This window comes from Thunnus thynnus, chromosome 8 (genome assembly GCF_963924715.1).
Source record: "Thunnus thynnus chromosome 8, fThuThy2.1, whole genome shotgun sequence".
NCBI lineage: Eukaryota > Metazoa > Chordata > Actinopteri > Scombriformes > Scombridae > Thunnus > Thunnus thynnus.
The window spans coordinates 14,642,275-14,662,012 of NC_089524.1; the positions used below are offsets into that span (position 1 = coordinate 14,642,275).

At 39.7% G+C, this 19,738-nt stretch overlaps 1 protein-coding gene across 3 annotated transcripts; it reads left to right on the forward strand.

Annotated features, from left to right (window-relative positions):
* The first annotated feature begins 839 nt into the window (after positions 1-839).
* On the forward strand, positions 840-18,460 carry si:zfos-943e10.1 (GRAM domain-containing protein 2B). 3 transcript variants are annotated; one of them, XM_067596707.1, is made up of 13 exons: positions 840-1,043; positions 11,035-11,211; positions 12,205-12,268; positions 12,523-12,595; positions 12,688-12,791; positions 12,967-13,065; positions 13,253-13,324; positions 13,467-13,535; positions 13,699-13,795; positions 14,135-14,224; positions 14,684-14,783; positions 15,308-15,415; positions 16,163-18,460. In XM_067596707.1, exons 1-13 carry the CDS (start codon positions 952-954, stop codon positions 16,179-16,181), a joined length of 1,164 nt encoding a protein of 387 aa, XP_067452808.1. In that variant the 5' UTR covers positions 840-951; the 3' UTR covers positions 16,182-18,460. The 3 variants fall into 3 exon arrangements, with proteins under 3 accessions (XP_067452808.1, XP_067452805.1, XP_067452807.1); XM_067596704.1 differs by lacking the exon at positions 840-1,043 and adding an exon at positions 6,910-7,067; XM_067596706.1 differs by lacking the exon at positions 840-1,043 and adding an exon at positions 9,712-10,057.
* Positions 18,461-19,738: the final 1,278 nt, after the last annotated feature.

Consider the following 19,738-nt stretch of genomic DNA (forward strand, 5'->3'; position numbering starts at 1 on the left):
GTTGCCTTTTTCTCAATGAGGGGGGAGGTGAGAGACATGGCCCTTCATTAGCTGCTTGTACAATGCTGGTCTGAGATAAAGGGATTCATGCTTTGACATCAGAGTGAAAGCCACCAACTGAGAAGTTGACTAGCTTTCTGAGTCACTGGCTTCTGCTTCCCTTCATGAGAACTCAAATAAATGCGCATTGATTTCATTGTAATTCATGGCATTCACTTTCAATTTTTAACGGTACAAGCTGCCAGCTTTTGTAGCTCATTCAAACAAAAGACTTAGTACATTTTTATGAAATAGTGATTTATTGTGCCTATGTGTATTGTTGTATTTAAGAGAATTTACAGTAGCAGTTATTCAGATGGATGTGTGCTATTTTTTATTATTGTCAGTAGAAAGTGTATATAATAAAATTCAGCCTTCTGTTTGGGGATGTTAAACAGTATGTAAAACAACATTAGCTACAGCCCCACCCTAATGTAGCCTACCAGAACAGTTATTTTCTGTTGTGGAGTCAGTTTAGTGTGATGTGGCACATTAGCGCACTACTGTTAGGCCACAGAGTGTATTCTCTATGCTGCACACACGTGCAATGTTAAAACCATATGTAAATTATTGATTATAAAGACCAAGCAAGTACAATAATAACACACGCCCAACCTTCTATGGTCTGAAAATAAGGAACAACCCAAAAACCATATAAGGTAATGGGCGGTCGATCTTATCCAACTATCCTGTTTTGATTGGATGACAAGGCTGACATGACCGTTTTTTCCCTGGTCGTCGTCGACGCTGATTGGTCACTTGACTTGGTCCGATTTAAGCTCATTATCTTAATCAGTCGTAGATGAAGTGAGGAGAGAGAGAGAAAAAAAAAGCAGAAGCCAAACAAGAACAGTAGAGTTTGGCGTGGAGCGTCGATTCCACACGAACCGACCACCACTGGCTGAGGGAAGAATGCTCGAAAATAAGAGAGAGAGGTTGAAAACCTTCCTCAGGAAGATCGACGAGAAGGCCATCGTCAGAATCAAGCACTTCATGAAAGAGAGGTAAGAGGAATGAATGTGGCTAGCTGAACTGCTATCTGCCGGTGAGCATCATTAACTGTGTGGGTGCTAACGGTTAACGTTTATTTGCTATCAACAGCCTTTCCGATAAAAATGTAACTGTTCTATGTCACGTTTGTGTACTCTCTATCACGGAATAGGGCAAAAATGTTTCTCTGAATTAATTTAATGTCTGTAATGTACGTAATTTGAGTGAAGAATAACGGTACGTCTGTCAGTAGATAGATGCTAGCATGGTTAGCCGTCCGCCTGGCCGAAGATACGCTGGCATTTAACTAAATTATTTCCAGCTAATTTACTGTGTCACAATCATTTACAGTCACTGACATTGAAATAAAACAGTAAACAGAGTAATTGTTGGCCTCCGAGTTACAAATACACTCGGCAGTTGTAAACAGTGGCTGTTGGGAGCATCACGTTAGCTACATTAGCACAACCCATACTAGAGATGATGTGTAATCTACGTGTGTAGATTACACGTATTAACATTACGCTCAATATTCGTCGTCGTTTGCTTAGTCATGTATTCAGCTGTTCGTTATCAAAGGAACATCACTGGCGATGTGTCCAGCAGCATCACAGGATGTTTTTCACTCTTTTGAAAACAGGCTGCTGGCCAGGTATGTGGGGAGTATGTCTATGGGTGAGAATTGTCAAGTCAAAATGCTGTGCTTTCATATTTGGCTTCCGGTTAAGAACTTGTACTGTTAACACACAGCTGCAGGGGATTTCACTTGTAATCTTTTGTTTCTTTTCTCATTGAGCACATTTCCAAGAACAAAAACAACATAAAAGTTGATCCACATTTTCCCTACAACATGTTGTATTGTGTTTGTTGTTTGTGTCTAGTAGCTGGCTAATCTATTCCAGGCAGCGTAAACAAACAGCAGTACATGAGGTAGAGTGGCCTAAAGGAAAAGCTAGTCCAGATCTGGTCGGCTCTTAATCTCTTATGCCTGCTGCTCAGAAATCATGACTTCATGACTTCATGACTTCATCCACTGGCCTAAGTGGGTCAGATTGGCCTCACCATTTGTTGTTCACAGACAGTCCAGTCCTATTGAGATCTAGAGCAGAGACGCATTTATGCGTATATACCACATTCACTCACACACTTCCTCACATATTTTGTTTCTCCCCCCACCCCAGGGAAACACACATACACATGTCACCCATGGGGAGAGCAAGTCTATGTTTTCTCAGAAAAGTCTATTTTTAGCCCCCATGAGTCGACCACAGGTGGTACATGGTGTTATATAAACGCTCCTGGTATCTCACTGTTAGGACTCCTCGTCCTCTGAGCTTTGTCTTTCACTTTCCTCCCCATAGATAGCCATTTGCTGGAGTGCACGAGCCCTGTGCCAATCAGACTTTGCCTCCTGGTTATCAGCACAGTGATGGTGTGTCTGTAGTATGGTATGTGGGGTGATTATCTGTTTCCACAACACAGGCACATACATATATGAGAGTGTTGTGGCAGTGTCAGGCTCTGATGGTGTAAATGCAACTTCCAACAATAGTCATTCCCTCTCCTCTCTACTAATAGTCTCTCTACTCCTCTCTGTATATGCAGCCTAACTATACCTAATGACGTTGAAAATGCCAAGAAATATAAATATTGTGTTGAAGAGTAACAAAGTAGTTGAAAGTAGCAAACTAATACACTTCATGCCTCTAAAACGGAACAGCTACTTGCTAGCTCATTATAATTTGCTTTGCATGCAGGTTTGCAGTGCACACAGTCACAAGAATTTGAAATGCCTTGTTGTAATAGGGAAGAATCTGGTATTACTGCAAAGCTTGCAGAGTTGGAGGATCCTGGAATAGGCTGGGTGGGGCAGCCTTTCAGGCGTCCTGTTGGCTCCAGGAAGATGCTCCCAGGAAAGAGCTTAGCTGCCTGCTGTGGGTAGTGAAGATTGTGTAAGTCTAAATTATGAGATGTGCTGCAGGCGTAGAGGAAAAGCCAAAGTTAGAGGATGAAAACCACATCTGCAGGACTTTTATCGCTTAAATGAAGGGTTTCATACTAACCAGCTGGTCACAGTCGAAGCTATGTGTTGCCTCTGTCAGGCTAGTGCTAATGACCACTCTGCTCTTGTAACAGAGTAAAGAAAAAAGGCTATATTCTCCTTTCCTCTTTCACCTTCTGGTACTCGCAGTAGCCTGGTGAATTCCACCAGATGTAGTTAGTTGTAATGGCTCAGGCTCATTTTAGACACGAGTCCTTATGCGTGCTTATCTAAAAAAACATGTCAGTGTTTCGCTCAGCTTTTAACAGCCAAATAATGTTTGGTATGATAGAAATTCTGATTTAAAACACTATGATGAAAAAAAATCAACACCTTATCTAATCAAATTTGTGATGTGTAACCTAACCAGATTAACTATGGGATCAGAAGTACTCAAGGACAGGTGATGCAGCAGGTGAGCCTGCTTTAGTCCTGTAGATCTGTATACACTTTGCCCTCAATGGTACATGGATGAATCTCTCTCTGCTATATGGTATATAAGATCATCTAGAAAGTTAAGATGGGTAAAAGTTTTTCAGCCGTAAACTGGATTGTACCAGATTTTCAGTAGTATTAGTGAAACTGCCATTCATTTGGAAATAGCTTTGGCACATGAAATAGTTTTGGATATCAAGCTGAGATCAACAAAATTTTACTGAAGATTAAATCCCAGCCACCCTTGTATACAGTAGAGTGGCCTACCGTTTGATTTGAAAATCAGGTGGGATTTTCCAGCCACCACCACCACCGCACCACACAATCCCCCTTGCTCACATGCCTGGTCACTGAGAGTACTCTGAGACGCCTTGAAGAAAGACCTTCTCTGTCTCTGTGCCCAGTTAGCACAGAGGAAGTGGAGGGAGATGCTGCGTGCGCAGGGCCACATGACTTCCCACTTAAACACACGCATGCTCACTCTGTGACACATGCACACAGACACACTCTGTGTTCCACTTGGCACACACACACGCACAGTTTTCCTGCAGACTGAGCCCTGGCAGAGCGCCTGAGGCTGTGTGTTTTTTTTTTTTACCATGACCACTGGCTCGATTCCCTGCCCCTCCTGACTGCTCTATTGAAGCTCACACGCGTGCACACTTGCATACTGTACAAGCAGACACATAATCACTTTCAGTCCATCCCAAAATAATATTTTGTGTTGCCTTTAATTTTTTCAATTTGAAAATGATTTATTTGTTACTTAGTTATCATAAAGTGGTTGTAATATGTGGTTTTGTTGAAGTTACTGGACTGGTTTGTTTTGCAAAAACTTCAACATCCAAACAGTCCCATTTGGCTTAATAAAGCACCGCTACAACACGTGGTTGTTTTGCTTTGAAATAAACTAGTTTTGATTGGTTGATAGAGAATCAGCAGTTCACATGTAGAAAAATTATCCACGGCTATCCAGGAGATGGTGCTCTCACACTATTTGGTCCCGCAAATTCTCAGAGATTTCATGCAAATTAAACTTTTCTCAGCCTCACATGTGAGCCTGGGACTCATTTTGTCACGGTAGTAATGTTGGCTGTAGCTTAGACGTAAGCATTTCTTACAGAAGCATTTTTGTCTAAGGGAACTAGCACTGCAGCCCTGCTGACGTCTGCAGCAGGACCTTTGGGATCATCTGTCTCACCCAAGACGGCAAATGAAAGCATCATAACTCTATACCCAGAGGACTTCTTTTGCTGGTTGGAAATGTCCAGGGCTAGAGAGTTAGCCTCTGCCTCAGTCAAAGCTCCTTTCCAGTGAATTTGCATACATTAAGCCATCTTGTTATTGTTTATAAGTTTAGTGTAGATAAAATGAATTGTAGGTCATTGAGCAGAAAAAAACAATATTCTACCCTGTTTGACATAATACTAGGGAGAGTATCAGCAGCATATGCATGTCTAAATGTTTAGACTGTCACCCCCAACAGCAACAACTCAGTTTACTGTCACCACCACGTCTACAGTGCCACATAAATGCCCTACATATTTCATCAAATTATCAGCTAACATTTTTGCACATAATATAATATGAGTTATTTTTAGAACAAAGATGAATGTGGCTATTGTGATAGCGTGAAGTCATAAGTATTGTGCAAGTCCTAACTGTTGATAAAATGAAGATCGACAAACACGGGGAAGAATTACTGCTCAGAAAAGCTCATAAAGTACAGTATGTACACAAGCATTGTATGTTGTAATTTATTGTATGAGGTAAATAAGTGATGAAATATATCACCTTTAGTTCAACTGGCAGGCATTATGATGCAGATATACAGAATGATCACATTATATTCCGTATTTATTTAGCTGGCCAGGCCAAAAAGAGTAACCTATGTTGCTACACAGGCAACTAAGCGACAGCCCCAAGTTAAAACTGAAATTTGATCTAGGAAGTCCAGTTGGAGTAATAGATAAACCCATTTCACGGTGGCAACTATTTTATCTTTTATTGCGACAATCGTGAGGTAAATGGTAGAAATACAGCGTTCCTATTGATCTATATGTTGTGAAATCTTACCATCATCTCAGAAGAGGTTAAGGAAATGACCCTGTGCAGTCAGGATAAGAGATGTGAGAAGTGAATACTGGATTTAAGGAACAGTGCACCGCTAATGTCAGTTAGCAACTACATAGCTAATGAGCTGCTCAGCTGGAGCACATTAAACAGAATGTAAACGTACCTGAAAATGTCACTTTGGACCCGTTAAATGCTGGTTTGGTTGTTGCTTTTCAAAATCCATGTTAGCAACACACTGTCTGTCCATGAATTGTAGCTACAGAAGTTTGTTTACTTTGCAATTATTAAATTAAAATTTAAATTTTAAATTTAAATTTTGCAATTAATCCACAGTTTAGATGTGTGCCAAACCGAGGGGGGGGGATATATATGGATTAACTACGTTCCGTAACACAACTAGTCTGTTGGTGATCAGGAAGTTCATTGTTGCGCTCAAGCACCTTGAGAGGCCACATGCCTGAAGCGAGGATCAAACCTATGCCATTTTTGATTATGGCACTATTTATAACACAGCCGTCCGACAGCATTTCTCTTGCCCAGCCCCAAGTGGTTACGGTGGCAGGTGGTGGTTAGACAAGAGAGGTAAGGAATGATATGTGGTGACTAAGTGCAGCTGGACTTCATCTATCTGATTGCGTTTCTTGGAGGGTGATGTCAGAGGTGTAGGAATAGCCTAATGATGAACAGTGGCTCTCAGCTGAGATTTGTGAATGAAACAAGGGTCTGCTACATTTACAGTTTACTAGATTTTTATTACTTTTTTTTATTATTATTATTGTTGCAGCTCCTGAGATTTTCTCCTTTTCTCCCCCATTCAAATACAAAAATTCTTGTGTGCTATGGCCCCTTTTACACCCTCCACAAAGGGTATGGGCTTACTATTGTCAAGCACATTGTATTGGCAGCTTTTAAAGCCATCTCCTTGTTGTTAATGAGAACAGGCCATTGAATGTTGTATGTTGTAAGGGCTTTTTAAACTGAGAATAACCTAGCAACATGTCTCTCACCCCCCACATTTCCACCATCTACCTCCTACTGTTAATAATTGTTAACCTTTTTCCACAACAACACAGGCTGAGACTGCATCAGAAAAGACAAAACTCAGGAGGGCATTTTGAGCTTGAAACCCAACCATTCTTTTCTTTGCTACTTCCCTTTCTTTTCGCCCCTGCCTTTGTTTTTGTCTCTCTCACTTTATATTTCAGGTACTATGCTCATGTTCAGTTCTTGCGTGTTTTAAACTGTTGCAGTAAAAAAAGACCTTTGCACCCATTACATTTGGCAGTCACTGCTTGGGGTCTAAGTGCAAAAGGTGCGACTGCCATTCTCTGTCATTTGGCTGTCTTTAGCAACGGTGGCTACAAGCTTTGTAGAGCTTTTGTGGAAAAGGTGAAGGGAAAACTTGGTCAGTCATGGAGAAAGGGAAAAGCTTGTTGAACCGCCAGGGTGCTGTGGCTGATTCTTATTGCTCTGAGGATCTGGGAAGGTGAGGCAAGAAAATGTATCTAGTTACTTGTATCGGCCATTGCTTCTCAAACTGTGTCTCAGATAAGGCAGGGCTGACTTGATTAATATTTGAGTAAATGTTGGCCCATTGGTTGTCTGTGTTTTCCCTGTATTTTAAAATTAGGGCTGGCTGCATGTTTTCTTCCACCAGCCTGTGGGAAAGAATCTTGAAAGGCTAAGTTTTTTGTTTTTTGTTTTTTTTTTTAAAGCCAAGGCATTGCCAGACATGTCATGTCCAATTCAGTCTCATATCTGTGCTTCAAATTAGATTAGTTTTTTTTTGTGATCAACAGCCCCTGGGTCTGCAAAAAGTTCAGTTGATTTGTTGTTTTCTCAAAGATTACTTTGTGAGTCCAGGAAAACGTGCTGGCATAGCAGTGGTCACAGATCTGAGCTAATGACCATCAAGATTCTGTGATGAAGTGATTTTGTTTGGTCAACCAGAACAAATGCAGATTAAAAAAAAATACATCAACTGTAATGTGTATGTCCGTTATGTATATTTCACAGAACATGCCACATCATGCGATGTTCTTGTTTGTGCTTGTTATCCTCCACTCTGGAGTGAGTCCAGATAAACATGCCCCTATTACCTCATGCATGCCCATGTTAATCCACCGCTGCAGATAATTTGATATGCCTATCCTTGGCCTCAAACTAGAACCAGCATTGACTGGGCCAGGTAGTATGAGATGGTGCTTCAACAAGGAAGTAGGTCAGAGCTCAAGGCCTCTGCCTGCCCATTGCTTACTCATTTTATATAGGCCACCTCTAATGTTGTAAATGTGAATGCGATCATCAAGAAACAGCAGATTGATGTAGCACATAGGTCATTTGATTGTGATGTTTTTCCTATGTTGTTACCTTTTGGTGACTCCACTTTTTCATACTGGCTACTGCCATGCGCATGTCCACTCTTGATGGCTTTGGCCTTGAACATTTTTATAGGCTGTTAGACTCTCTTTAATCCATTGACACAATCTTTATAAGCTTGGCATGTAAACATATGGCAAATATATGTGAATGTTTCACTAGTAGATAACAGATTTTTATATCATTGCATTTTCAATTTCATTATTACTTTTATTTTTGTCAGGGCTGTTCCTGTTTCTAAACAGTACTTTTTAACCTGACAGTATAGTTACAATGGCAATATTTCCTGGAACACTATATATAGTACATCAGATGTCTGAGTGCCAGACTATTTGTGTGTATTGACCTAAACTGCAGAGACATGCTTACGAGGGTTCAGATAATTGTCATCTGAATAATACCATTACCTTTCAGTGACAGCATCACCAAGGAATGCAGTTTTCTATGCTCAAAACAGTGTTGGAGCACAAGATAAGCATCTGTGGAGAAACAACCACCCTAAACCTGAAGTTATAGTTTTTTTCCATACAGTGTTCTTGTAAATATAGATAATGCCCTACTCAAACAACAGATAGGCGCTAGTGGCTTCCTGAGTGTTACAGGAAATTCTATCAGCTGGATCTTGTTAATGGTTACGGTTAGTCGTAAGTACAGAGCGGAAGTTGTTGGGAAATTCAAACATTTAATAGCCTTTGAATATTGCCTCTATTGCCGTGTTACTGTAACACTCTGTCAAGTGGAAATAGGTCAGGTGAGCACAGGCAGACACTTAGTCAATGATTTAGTGATGATTCTGGGATTGTTGTCTTAATATAAGTCTCAGTAGCTGGTTTATCCAAACATAACTAGCTGCTTTTGGATACTTTCATATCCTAAGTGTTTATATCTAAGAATATAACAGGATGTCTGTATTATGGTTGGATACCTGCTGAAGTGTCTGGAGTAAAGAAAGCAACAAGCTACAGCTGAAATTAACCCGCCACCTTTTAACTTTCGCTTCACTCGGGTAATGCAGTCAAGCCTAATGACAGAGTAGACATTGAGCTGAAGCCGCAGTTCACGTTTTTCTTTTTCCTTCTGACCTTTACCCCAATTACTCAGGTGACACGAAAGAGAAATAGTCCAAATATGAGTCAAGGGTTACTGACAGGTTCAAATAAAGTAGGACAAACGACTCCATCAGGAATCTTAAGGATGCACTGAAAATAATATTTATTTTAATATTGTGCAGCCAGTTTTTTTTTCAAATATTTGACTTCTTTCAACATAGTTTTTAACATTTTGAGTGAGATTAAGGGAGAGTCTTTATGTTGTTCCTCTACCTCCTTGATTAGATTCATTGCCTCAAGGGAGACATAGCAAACGCACCACTCCTAGATCAGGCCAGATGGGCCAGTCTGAGCACCTCACAAGTATTTTAATGTCCGTCTCACAAACAGAGCTGTTTTTTTTTTTTTTGAAAAAGTCTCTGCACCTTCCTCACCTCCCAGAACAAATCCCAACAAGAAAGGATTTTGATATTGGATAATGTTTGTCAGTGGAAGATTTTAAGGGATGGGCCTTTTTTTTTTTTTTTCTTCAACATGTTACTGCCTGTGTTTTGCTTTTTGTGTGTGTGTGTGTGTGCGCATGTGCATGAGGAGAGATTGTGTACGCTCGACTCTTTCATGCCTGTTTGAATCTGGGGGAGTGGTTGAGTTTGACGTCACCCACTACGGAGTGTCACACCATTCTCGGCACAAAGTGGCTTCCTCTTTGCCAGCACATTCATATAACAACACAGCAACAGTTTTTTCTGGCAGGATGTGGTACAGAACCGTAGCTTAACTACCACAAAAACTCATTTTGTACCACACATTTAGAACATTAAGGGGACTATAAAACTTGTTTTTGGGTTAGGGTTAGTGTTTTATTATTTTGGTGGGGGTTTTTTTTTGGTTTTTTTTTAACTTCCCAGCATTGATGGAGTGAGGCCAGTGAATATAACTTCTAGAGAATAAAGCGTTTGGATTATTTTTTTTTCTTTTAAAAAAAGGAAATGCCTACTGTCAGTAGGTATATGAGTTTTCGTTCATCAAAGAGATTTAAATTTACCAGGTAAGGTGGTTTTTGTTGTTGTTGTTTTTTAAGCAGCTGTGATAAGTCAAGGTTGTTTGGGTTTTTTTTGTTGTTGTTTGTTTCAGGATTTTTTTTCACTGGGGATTTACTCTGACACTAAGTTTTGTCTTGTGTTATGATTTAGTCTCTTTTATTGAATTTGTGGCACATTTCTTCTCTGGCTGTAGTGAATCCTGCAACCTTTCCTTTTAATGTTTGTCTTTTACAGTCTATTGAAAGGGCATACTCAGAGAGGCTTGTCAGTTTTAGAATATGAGCCCTACGTCGCTCAGCTCGTAAACAGGCTAGTAGGTGTAATTATACAGCCGCAGTCAGAGCTCTGACGCAACTGCTATCAATATAGCGTTCTGATCTGGAAAAGAACAACCTTGTCCAACACATCATAAAGATAAGCCCTTTTTGTCTGTGAAATGTCAATCCAGTCACAACATAGCCGTAACTTTTCGTAGAAATGGAGCGATTTCGTCAATGAATAAGACCTAATATGGTGATTTTGAACTCGAAGCAACCAAATGGTCGATGTGAAGTCTGATATGTGCTGCTAAAATGCAGAGAACTTGAGCTATCAGTCTGTCTCTGGTTGTTCTGTGGTGCTAGATGATAACACTCAGCAGAATACAGGAGATAGTGACAGGCGTCTTTGCAGAGACGCTTAAAGATGTGGGAGAAATTGGTTGATGTTGACGTCTTCTGGTTTTATTTTAATCTTCTGATCAGTAGCCTTTCTCTATGAATCATCTGTGATCTTACTGTGAAATTTCTGCTGTAGAGTCGTGCTATTTTTGAATGTGCAGAGGTTGACGAGCTTTATCAGTAGGTGTCTTGGGTCCGTGTATCAAGTTGATCTCTTTGCAAGAACTCAAAACTCATTTCTACGTGCTTATTGTGTATGCACATGAAAGTGATTCTGTTTTTTTTGCATGTTGCTAAAGTCCTGCTTCTTTTCCGATGTCCAGCAACTACCCAGTAGAGAGCAGTGGTGGCGGGCTGCCAGCCAAAGTGAAGAAAAGCAGGAGCAGTTTAAGCAATGGCAGCATCAAGAAGCTGGAGACCAGGAAAGCCTTGAGCCTGGAGGCTGCCGAGCTCGAGATCCAGCAACAGCAAAAAACCCTCACCAGACAAGTAGCCATCAGGTAAGACTCACAAGTCTTTCACAAGTCACAAGATGTCTGCAGGATGTGGAAAAGGCCTCAAAATATCTAAAATATTTCTTGATAAGCCGTTTCCCTGTGACTATCAGCTCAATTACACAGATCTATACCTGCTGAGAGATTATATGACTTTCACATATATTTCAGGTTGTAAAACTGTTCCATTTTAAATCTAAAATCTAATGAAACCTGCAGACTGTTTAAAAGTTTTAATAGATGGAATAAAAAAATATTCCACAGTCTAGAAATGCGTAAAATGAAACATTTGATGTAGAGGAGACTCGCAGCTATTCTGAACACGCATCACAAGACCTGAACCAGCTGTCAGCTGTTGTTAAGTCGTGAAACACTCATGACTGCACCGCAGTTGTAGACTGACTGTCCTCTCACATGATTCAGATGTTTGAAATAGATTAGTGATTTTTATTAGTGTGAAGAGAATTTTTTTCTCTCTTCTGCTGCCTACATGGCAGAGTGATCACCAAACCACTTTTAGCCATATAATCTAACCAATCTTTAGTGAAGTAGGGAAAAAAGATAGATTGGTCAGTGTGAACACACTCTCCTACGTTACTTAAGCAACTCTGTGATGCAAACATGAGAAAACAGCCACCAGTTACATTTTAGGTTAAAATCACCTTTGATTAACTTTAGACTATGCAGTGACGCCATCTTTATTGCTTTTTAAGGATAAGGTATCTGAGTCGTATGATGCTTTCAAGTTAAATAATGTGTACCTCTGTTGTCGACATAAGTACATATATGTCAGGAAACTACATTTTTGACCGCTGGCTGGTGCGTTGTTTACTTTTAAACAGCAACATAACTCGTTTTCTCATGTTATTGAAGCTCTGCCTATTTCTAACAGTCGTAGTAGGTTTGAAAATACATACACAGTATAGTGTTGCAGTTTGCAGTCCAGTTGTATTTTCTCACAGACACTGAAACCACAGACTTCCTTTTCTGTTTCTGCAGGTCACAGACCTTTGAGGTTGACAGCAAAGGTTTTGAGAGGACGGAGGGCACTGGCACACAAAGCGTAAGTCCACCTTAACTTTAATTTATGTATTTGAGGAAATAAAATGGTCTCTTCAGGTGTAAGAACAAACATTTTTGATATTTTCAGTACACCATACTATTGATTTTTGTCTTAAGTGAATGTTTATGTGGCCTCAAACTACTCACTCATTTGTGCTCTCGAGCCAACACAGTCCAGTACTGTCTACTTATCATTTGAAGTGTCCTGTTTCTTGATTTACATTCCTATGTGCAATTTTCTCTTCTCTCTTCTAGAGTTTCATAAAGCACAACAAGACATTCCACAAGTTGTTTCCAGACATTCCCGAGAGCGAAGACTTAATACACGGTAGGTAGACAGAAATGAAAGAGAAAGAATGACTTGATCAATTAAAGAAATGTATAAAACTAAAAGTGTGTGTGCTCCCCCTCCTTTTGTAGCATACATCTGTGCCCTGCAGAAGGAAGTGCCCTACCATGGTCGGCTGTACATCACTGACAGCAACGCCTGTTTCTACTCCTCAGTTCTGCTCAAGGACACTAAGGTAGCTCAGCCTTGCTCCTCATTCCATCTGGCTTTGATTTTTACTTTAAAATCTTAACATCCATTCCTAAATTTGTTGACATCAGTATTTTTTATTTATTATAAATACTTTTTTTGTCATAATTTTAATCTTGGAAAAAATAAAATATTTTCTGTGTGGCTGTGTGCTCTCGCAGGTAGTGATTCCAGTTTCCTGCATCCGCATAGTGAAGAAGCAGAACACAGCTTTGCTCGTACCCAATGCCTTGTCAATCCGGACCACAGAAGGAGAAAAGGTAAGTTTCTCACCTCCAGCCCCACACAACCCCATCTTAATAAATATTTGATAAGCCCATACAATCGGGAGCCTTGTTGGACCACATTGAACTTTGCCTTACAGTACATATAATCTGATCACTGACTGCGTGTATTTTATGGTGGCTAATATTCTGTTTTTTTTTTCTTTTCCCTCTTATTGTTCAGTACCTGTTTGTGTCGTTGCGGAACAGAGAATCATGTTATCAACTGCTGCGTTCAGTATCTCCTCAGTTAGAGGTGAGTGGTTCAGGTCAAATGTTAAAGGTTCTCAGATATGCACTGTGTCTGTTGTCTGACTGACTTCCTAATAAGCACATCAGCTAATAGGCAAAAAATTAGTTTTTGATACATACAAGCTAAATATTTCTTTCTGTTACAGGACACCAGCCCAAATAGTAGCCCTGTCTTCTCCTCAGCTGAGAACAGCTTTGACAAGAGCAAACTTGTGGTAAGAGTCTTCTTCTTCTATATTGCTGAGTGACTCATCTATATGCACAGAATTGTGCATATAGATGAGTTATGAGATGCACCTGCTATTTGGACAAGTTAACAAAAACTTCAAACCTAGTAAGTAATTTCTGACTGTATTCCTTTGTCTCTTGTCTTGACAGAACTCCAGTCAGTCCAGTCTGGACGACAGCTTTGACCAGTTTGATGGCTCTGAGTCACAGTTATTACAGGACCAGCCTCTGCACAGACCACTCAGAGGTGAGAGGTCAACACCAGTCCCTTTTATTTTATGTTTACATGCTAGGTAATACAAGTAGTATAAAAATATTACCTGTACCTAGAATGATCATGCGTGGTAAAGAAATGTTAAGAGGAAATTCAAATTTTAAGTTACTCTTGATGTATTGTAGCCTCTATTGGGATGTTTATTTCAGTGGAAAGAAATCCTAATCATCAGCTGTTGACAGTTGTTGTTTTGGTGCTGTTATCTCTTTTTCCCAGTTCTGTTCCAGGCAACTGACACATAGAGTCCAAGGTCTAATAGCAGTCTAACATTGATTTCTTTTCTCTCTCTCTCTCTCTTCATTCCTCCTTCAGAGGCAGTGCCTAATGGAAATGACTCCACTTTCAGGAGCACGCACATGCAGCAGAGTGATAGTTCGTCTTCTGAGGAACTGTCAGTATCAGGTAATAAAACACACACCCACACAGTTGTTCGGCAGTTAACAGAAGTCAATAGCAAAGGAGAACTGGCTGTGATTGGCTAGTTTAATTAGCAAAGCACCTGGTAGACTACTGACTTTCATTTTAAGCACTTTAGGGGCCTGCGGTGTAAAGTGTCTTATGATCCATACACAGATACAAATTTAGAAAGTGTTAGTTGGAAAATGTCTGTTTGAAAGCTTGTAAAAATGCAGAGTAATCCACCATTTCTTTTTTTTAATCATCATGGTTTTCATAATTTTGAGATCATTTTTCTGTTTTCTCTCAGCTTCATTTTGCATCTCACTCTCTTCAAATGTTGACAAAATATGCATGATACTGTAGACAAATAAAACACATTGAGGGGGGAAAAAAACAAGGGTACAAATTACCAACATGACATTGATATTTATGCTATCCCCACATTTCCTTTCCCTGCTTCAGGTGGATCGTGGGTTTGGAATGTGACTGAGAAGGCCAAGTCCCTGCTGGTTCAGAGAGAGGCCAGCACCCTCAACACCCTACTCTTCATTTACTTGATATTGTAAGTAGCGCTTCCTTTCTGGTCTGTTCTGTCTTCTCCTCCCTCCCACCCTCCCCTCTCCCTTAATCCGATGCTTTATCTTCCTGTGTGTTAATCTAAATCTGCTTCTCACTGTCAAAGTCACACTCCTTAAAGGAAAGGTTGAAGAATCTCAGAAACCTGTCCTGGTAGTTAGAAAAACCGGGTGATCTTGTAGAATCTCATTACATGATGATCATAGCCTGCCAACCTTTTTATATGTTTTTGTAAACTGGTGTTTGATAGCTAATAAAAGAAACGCATAACAGTCTCTTTAAACTTTGTTTTTCACTTGTTAACATGAGTATCACTTTTAAAGCCTTGTTTTTCTGCCTGCTTATATAATTGGCCCACAGTGTGAAGGTAGTGAGCTGTTTATTGCAGTTTATTGCAGTTCCAGTTAGTGGAATCAGTTCACCTGGCACTAAAATGACTTGTTAGTCTGATTTTAAAGAAGTAGTGAAAAGGCAATAAATGTGACTGATCATATTTTCTTCATATTACAGGATTGTGCTGCTGCTGCTGTCTTCAGGCTACATCGGTTTACGTATCGTGGCCCTGGAGGAACAGTTGACATCCTTAGGTGCACTGCCTGAGTTCACCTTACAGAGCGGGTAAGAAGTCTTATGTATCTCTGTTTCTCTTGACGGATGTATTTTCTTCAGTCGGTTATTTTCTCTCATGAACATAATCTTACATAAAACACCCCTAAAACTGCAGCCACCAAAGAGATTCATGGGTTAAGCAGGCAGCTCATATAGTATCTAAAAGTTGTCTGAATTAAAGACAAATTCAGCTGATTGGAAAAAAACATAAGACTGACAACCTTCTTTCTCCAATAATTCTCCTTTCTTAACAAACCAGTGGTTTCAGACCTGTAGTTTCACAAGGGTCTAAAATAACAAACATATCTGATTCACCTCAAGCATAACTTACACGATGTAATGATCATTTGAGGCAAATGGCTACAGCTTGAGGAGTAAGATGCTTCATTAATACTCTTGTCTACAATGCAGTGAACAACATGCACAGAAACTGCTTAATTTGTCAGATGTGTTTCCATCTCAATAGGAATGTTACAAAAAGCATACATTGCTGTTGCCATGTTGTAGTTATGTATATTTGCAGGTAATACTTATCTAATATATCTTAAAATATCTAGATTGATATCACCTCTAATCTGGTGTTTGCGGTGTTGCGTAACTGGCTTTCTTCTGTTTCAAAGAAGCAGGTCACATCAATTCCTGTAAAAGGTGTAGCCCTGCTGCCAGTAACTAAGCACTTGAATGTCGTTAGATGTGTATTCAGTGGGAGCTTTTGTTATGCCACACTCAACTGGTTTCATTTCGTCTTTTTCACAGGTACCACAAAGACACATAACACTCGATGTGTGAAGGAGAGATTGGTTGACTTGTGATTGGAGGATTACTTCGGCCTTTTTCCAGCAGAACCCAGCGGGAGAAAGTTAATGTACTCAAGACTGTGCTCCCAACATGGCCAAACACTGTTGGATAGAGGAAGAGTGGCCAACCCTGTGCAATTTCAGAGACAACTTGTTAACTTGAAGGGCTATACTTTCTCCTAGTGCAGCAGGTAAAGGACATGCCACGACTTATATACACACACAGAGCCGAGCCAAAATGCATACACACACTGCCTGGTTGCAGCGTGTCTGTCATTTCAAACCAAAGCCAAACGGCTCTAACTTAGCGAGGTGCCACACTAGGGACACTTGTCTGACAGAAACTGTTCCACATCTGTGAAATTATGTTATCCATTGTCCTTCATACGTATTCTTCTCGCTGAGCATGCAGTTTGAACAGGGCTATACCAATCAGCATTAGCCAAGCTGTAGCGCTTATTATTGCACCTCAACATCGGAGACGTAGCGCTATGCATAGCCAAAATGCACACGGTGCGCAACTTTTGCATGAGTGCACAGAGATGACTTTTAAATGATTTTTCTATCTCTTATTTACCCTTCCATCTATCAGCAGTATAAACAAACGTGTCTCTATCCTTATATTCAGTAACTTTTGGGTACTTCTCTTCGATGGCTATCTTCCTTAATCAGCTGTGGGTTGAAATGATGATGTCTCAGCTCTAAAATTCAGATCAGCCCAAAGAGGCTTGATCCTCTCCTGATGGTCTTTATCCTTTCTCTCTTTCTCCAAATCAAGCAGTGATTGCAGTATTACTTTTCCTCGTCTTTGGCATGATTTAAACCTGTTTAATGATCAATGCTCAGAGGTTATTTTCCCTCCAGTCTCTACTGGATGAATGCATCATCAATGCACAAATATTTAGTACGATAGGACATGAGGAGGTTGTCTTTCTGTGTACAGCTTTTCTAGATTTGAGTTCTGTCCGGTTCAGATTTCTGTTGATGTACCTGTCTACCAGGAAAAGAAATGACCACAATGTGTTGAAGTACAAACCTCTCTCTTTGACTAGCCTCTTGAGGACCAAGTGGCATTTCTAGAATTTTCAGGTTATTTAAAGTAGCACCGATAATGTATTTCTAATGTTCATGCATGTGTCTGCGATATCGACACTTGACTGATACTGTATATGTGTTCTCACTCTGGTCAGAAAAAGAGGAGAATTTGAAACCACATTTGCTAGTAAGGTCCAAGTTTTCAACAGCAAAAAAAAAAAAAGAGTGGTCCCAAAAAGAAAATTTCAATATGCAACAAATTATTATGCATGGCAAAATGTGATTTATCTTTGTGTGCTGTTTTTAAATGGCGCTTGATATTTGTGGGGAAGAAATTGTGTACGAATTTAAAAAAAAACAAAAAAAAAAAAACAAAGTTGTGAGTGGAAGGAATAGCTCAAGCGAGCGAGCGCACTTTAAAAATGTGTTGTGCCTGTCACAATCCAAGGCACCATGATTGGTTTGAGATGAAATGGCAAAACTGGCGTTCTGTGGTATCTGACGGTGCTAAGACCTCTTTTTAAATTGTTTTCACTCAGGGGTGGTGGGCACTACCTGCCACGTGGTTTTAGGTTTTCAGCTTTTCTTTTGTCATTTCAAAGTCTAGTGCTCGTGATGGGGTTCACATTTTGTTCATCTAGGCTTTGGTGGTTTCTCTAACGTCCCTTTGAGAGAGAGAGAGAGAGAGAACACTACTTTTCATCAAGATTCACTTGACTTTATTAACTGATATAACTGTATTCAGCTTCTCAGAATGCTCGCTTTTCCATTATTCACCCTCTTATGACCTTTTTAAACTAACAATGCATATCCCACACCACATCTCAGTGACTTAACATCACCTTTGTTGTGGAAGCTCTTCTTGACAAGATGTAGCAAGTGAGTTTACTTCTGCCACATCTCATTTCAGGAGAGTCGTATACATCTGTTCAGCTAAGGTTTTTGTCAACATTGCCGTATACAGTACTGTCAGTTCTTATAATCCTCCACCAGGAGGCAGCACACACATCCACTGTCCTCGAATGGACTCAATGCAAGAATCTCAATGATGAGGGCAGTATTTGTGTGGTTTTGCACTATTCAAAGTGTTGTAAATAATTTTGTAATGTCCTTAATTCTACTATGGTCCTATATATATTTATTTGCATTCTGTGTAATTCAAAGTAGTCTCTGTGAGATGGCTTTGCTATTGTTCAAAATAAATCAAATGTTGCGAAGTAAATTTGTGTATTTTCTGGGTTTTTTTTTTTTTTTTTTACTGTTACTTACACAAGACTTAATCAAATGAACGGAAAATTAACTTCAAGTAAAGTTTGGGAGTGTCTGAGGTAAATTGTAAGGTAGTATTCTGGAAAGTATCTGAGAATGTTGACATTAATAAATGCAAATACTATAAAGTGTTTACATTACAGATTATGCATTATTGCACCAAAGTTTATTAGGGATTTAAATGTCTAAATTGATGGATTAAGGGAGCAGTGACATTCAAACACACGTCAGACTGTTTAATGGATTCATATCCTAAGATCTGAATACACATACCTAAAGGCCTACGTGTCAACCTCATAAAAAAACTCTGTATGTTTTAAAAGAATACATTGAATAGCATTGTACTGCTGTAACATTGTCGGACTCACGGTCGACAGTTTAACACAAAGGATCAAAACTGTAGCAGAACCAGAGATAACTACGTAGATATTTTATGTATTCATCTTCCTTGTCTAGCGCCAACATTGCCCACAATGCAACTCACCTCGAATCACTCCAGATCTTTTTCAGATTTGTAGGCCTAGTCTTCAACCCCAACTGAGGTTATTTATGAGACTTCATGCGGCTCCGTCTGGAGCCACAAAAGGGTTTTATAAAACTTTTTTCCACACATGCAGTAGTAACGTTACGTTATTCCCCAAGACATAAAACTGATGTATAAAATCTGTGGAGTAAAGTTAACAGTTCCCCTTTAACACATATATAACCAGCTGCTTTTTTAATCAATCTGCAGGTGTGCTTAGATTCTATATATTCTAATATCTCTCTCTCTCTCTCTCTCTCTCTCTCTCTCTCTCTCTCTCTCTCTCTCTCTCTCTCTCTCTCTCTCTCTCTCTCTCTCAAATGAACGAGAGAGAGAGAGAGTTCTCTCTCTCTCTCTCTCTCTCTCTCTCTCTCTCTCTCTCTCTCTCTCTCTCTCTCTCTCTCTCTCTCTCTCTCTCTCTCTCTCTCTCTCTCTCTCTGTCTCTGTGTGTGTGTATATATATGTGTGTGTGTATATACTGTATATATTTTGGGGTCCAAAAGTCTGAGAGCAGTCAGGAGTCAGGATACTTAATATTTGTTGAGAATGTAATACTATTTCTTTTTTCATTACAAATGATAATATCAGTTTAACAATTTGAGTGAAAAGTTGAATCTTTGAAAAATGTACATGAATTTCAGAATAGCTCAGTATTTGCTATGTCCTGCTTTTGCTTTAATGACAACATGAACTCGAGCTGGCATCGAC